This window comes from Chiloscyllium plagiosum, unplaced genomic scaffold, assembly GCF_004010195.1.
Source record: "Chiloscyllium plagiosum isolate BGI_BamShark_2017 unplaced genomic scaffold, ASM401019v2 scaf_99065, whole genome shotgun sequence".
In the NCBI taxonomy this organism is placed as follows: Eukaryota; Metazoa; Chordata; class Chondrichthyes; order Orectolobiformes; family Hemiscylliidae; genus Chiloscyllium; species Chiloscyllium plagiosum.
Genome location: NW_025195300.1, coordinates 234 through 1,981, shown reverse-complemented (window position 1 = coordinate 1,981; position 1,748 = coordinate 234). Strand labels below are relative to the sequence as shown.

The window sequence follows — 1,748 nt, the reverse complement described above, 5'->3', positions numbered from 1 at the left end:
ACTCCCTCAGCGCTGACCCTCTGACAGTGCCTACTCCCTCAGCACTGACTCTCTAACAGTGCCTACTCCCTCAGCGCTGACCCTCTGACAGTGCCCGCGCCCTCAGCGCTGACTCTCTGACAGTGCCCACTCCCTCAGCGCTGACCCTCTGACAGTGCCTACTCCCTCAGCACTGACTCTCTAACAGTGCCTACTCCCTCAGCGCTGACCCTCTGACAGTGCCCGCGCCCTCAGCGCTGACTCTCTGACAGTGCCTACTCCCTTGGCGCTGACTCTCTGACAGTGCCTACTCCGTCAGCACTGACCCTCGGACAGTGCCACTCTCTCAGGGCTGACCTTCTCACAGTCTAGCGCTCCCTCAGTGCTGACCCTCCAATAGTGCCCACTCCCTCAGTGCTGACCCTCTGATAGTCTAGCGCTTCCTCAGTGCTGACCCTCCAACAGTGCCCACTGACTCAGTGCTGACCCTCTGATAGTGTCTCCCTAAGCAATTCTAACCAACTGTTTTTATCTTTACCCCACTCAGGTTGCCAGGTCTACTCCCCTCACTTGCTGAACAGCCTACAGTGGATGGAAGGAGGCCAGGCGATTGGCCACACATATGGTGGGGCCTGGTCGACAGTTGGGGCCTATGCCAAGGCTTCCCTGCCGCTGTATCAGGCCTCCCCCAGCCTCAGCTCACCTCACCACAGCCAGCACCTCTTCGGCTTCACACCCACTCTGAAGGAGGCAGGCAGTGAGGAGCCGGGGTCTAGTCTGGGCAAGGAGAGCCCCAAGTACGCTGAGGTGATGAAAGTGGAGAGGGAGAGCCCCCTGAATTCTGCACTCCTGCCGCTGGGCCTGGATGACAGCCTGGGCCAGAGTGGCCACCTCCAGCTTTACAACGGGAACATCTACCAGGCCTCAGGAGCCTCGGGCCTGGAATGCTACTCTACATCCCTGAAGCACAAGCTGACATTATCGCCATGTGGTAAGATCTGGGTTGGAGTCAGGGCGCCTGCGTAAATGACTGGGTAGGATTTGTGGGGATTTTAGTCCCTGGGGGATGGGAGATTGAGTGTAAGGCCCCTACTGCCAACATCACTGACAGTGGTATAACACACACACAGACACACAAACACACCATATGAGTTTGCCATGTGTGACCAGGGTATCAATGTTGGAAGCGTATATTGTACACAGCAAGGACCCACAAACAGCAAAGCTTCTTCAGCACTGACTATCTGCCAGTACAGTGCTCCCTCAGCACTGAACCTCTGACAGTGCCTGTTCCTCCAGTGCTGACCTTGTGACAGTGTCCGCTCCCTTAGTACTGGCGCTCTGACAGTGCAGCTCTCCCTCAGCACTGATCCCACGACAGTATGGCACTCTCTCAGCACTGACCCTCCGACAGTGCCCACTCCCTCAGCGCTGACCCGCTGATAGTCTAGCACTCCTTCAGTGCTGAACGTCCAACAGTGCCCACTGCCTCAGTGCTGACCTTCCGAAAGTGCCCACTCCGACAGTGTGGCGCTCACTCAGCACTGACTCTTCGACAGTGCCTGCTCCCTCAGCACTGACCTTCTGACAGTGTGGCACTCCCTCAGTGCTGACCCTCCAACAGTACGGTGCTTCCTCAGTGCTGACCCTTCGACAATGCCTGCTCCCTCAGCACTGATCTTCTGACAGTGTGACACTCCCTCAGTGCTGACCCTCCTGTAGTGTAGCGTTTTCTTAGCACTGACCGTCCGAAGTGCCCACTCTCAGTG

At 57.3% G+C, this 1,748-nt stretch overlaps 1 protein-coding gene across 1 annotated transcript; it reads left to right on the top strand.

The window, feature by feature from the left end:
• Positions 1–476: 476 nt before the first annotated feature.
• Positions 477–1,020, top strand: LOC122545835 (transcription factor GATA-3-like; the record flags this gene model as incomplete). Its single annotated transcript, XM_043684733.1, has 1 exon — positions 477–1,020. A coding segment is annotated over one exon (529 nt), but the record flags the coding sequence as incomplete, so codon positions are not given.
• Between the last annotated feature and the right edge of the window lie 728 nt (positions 1,021–1,748).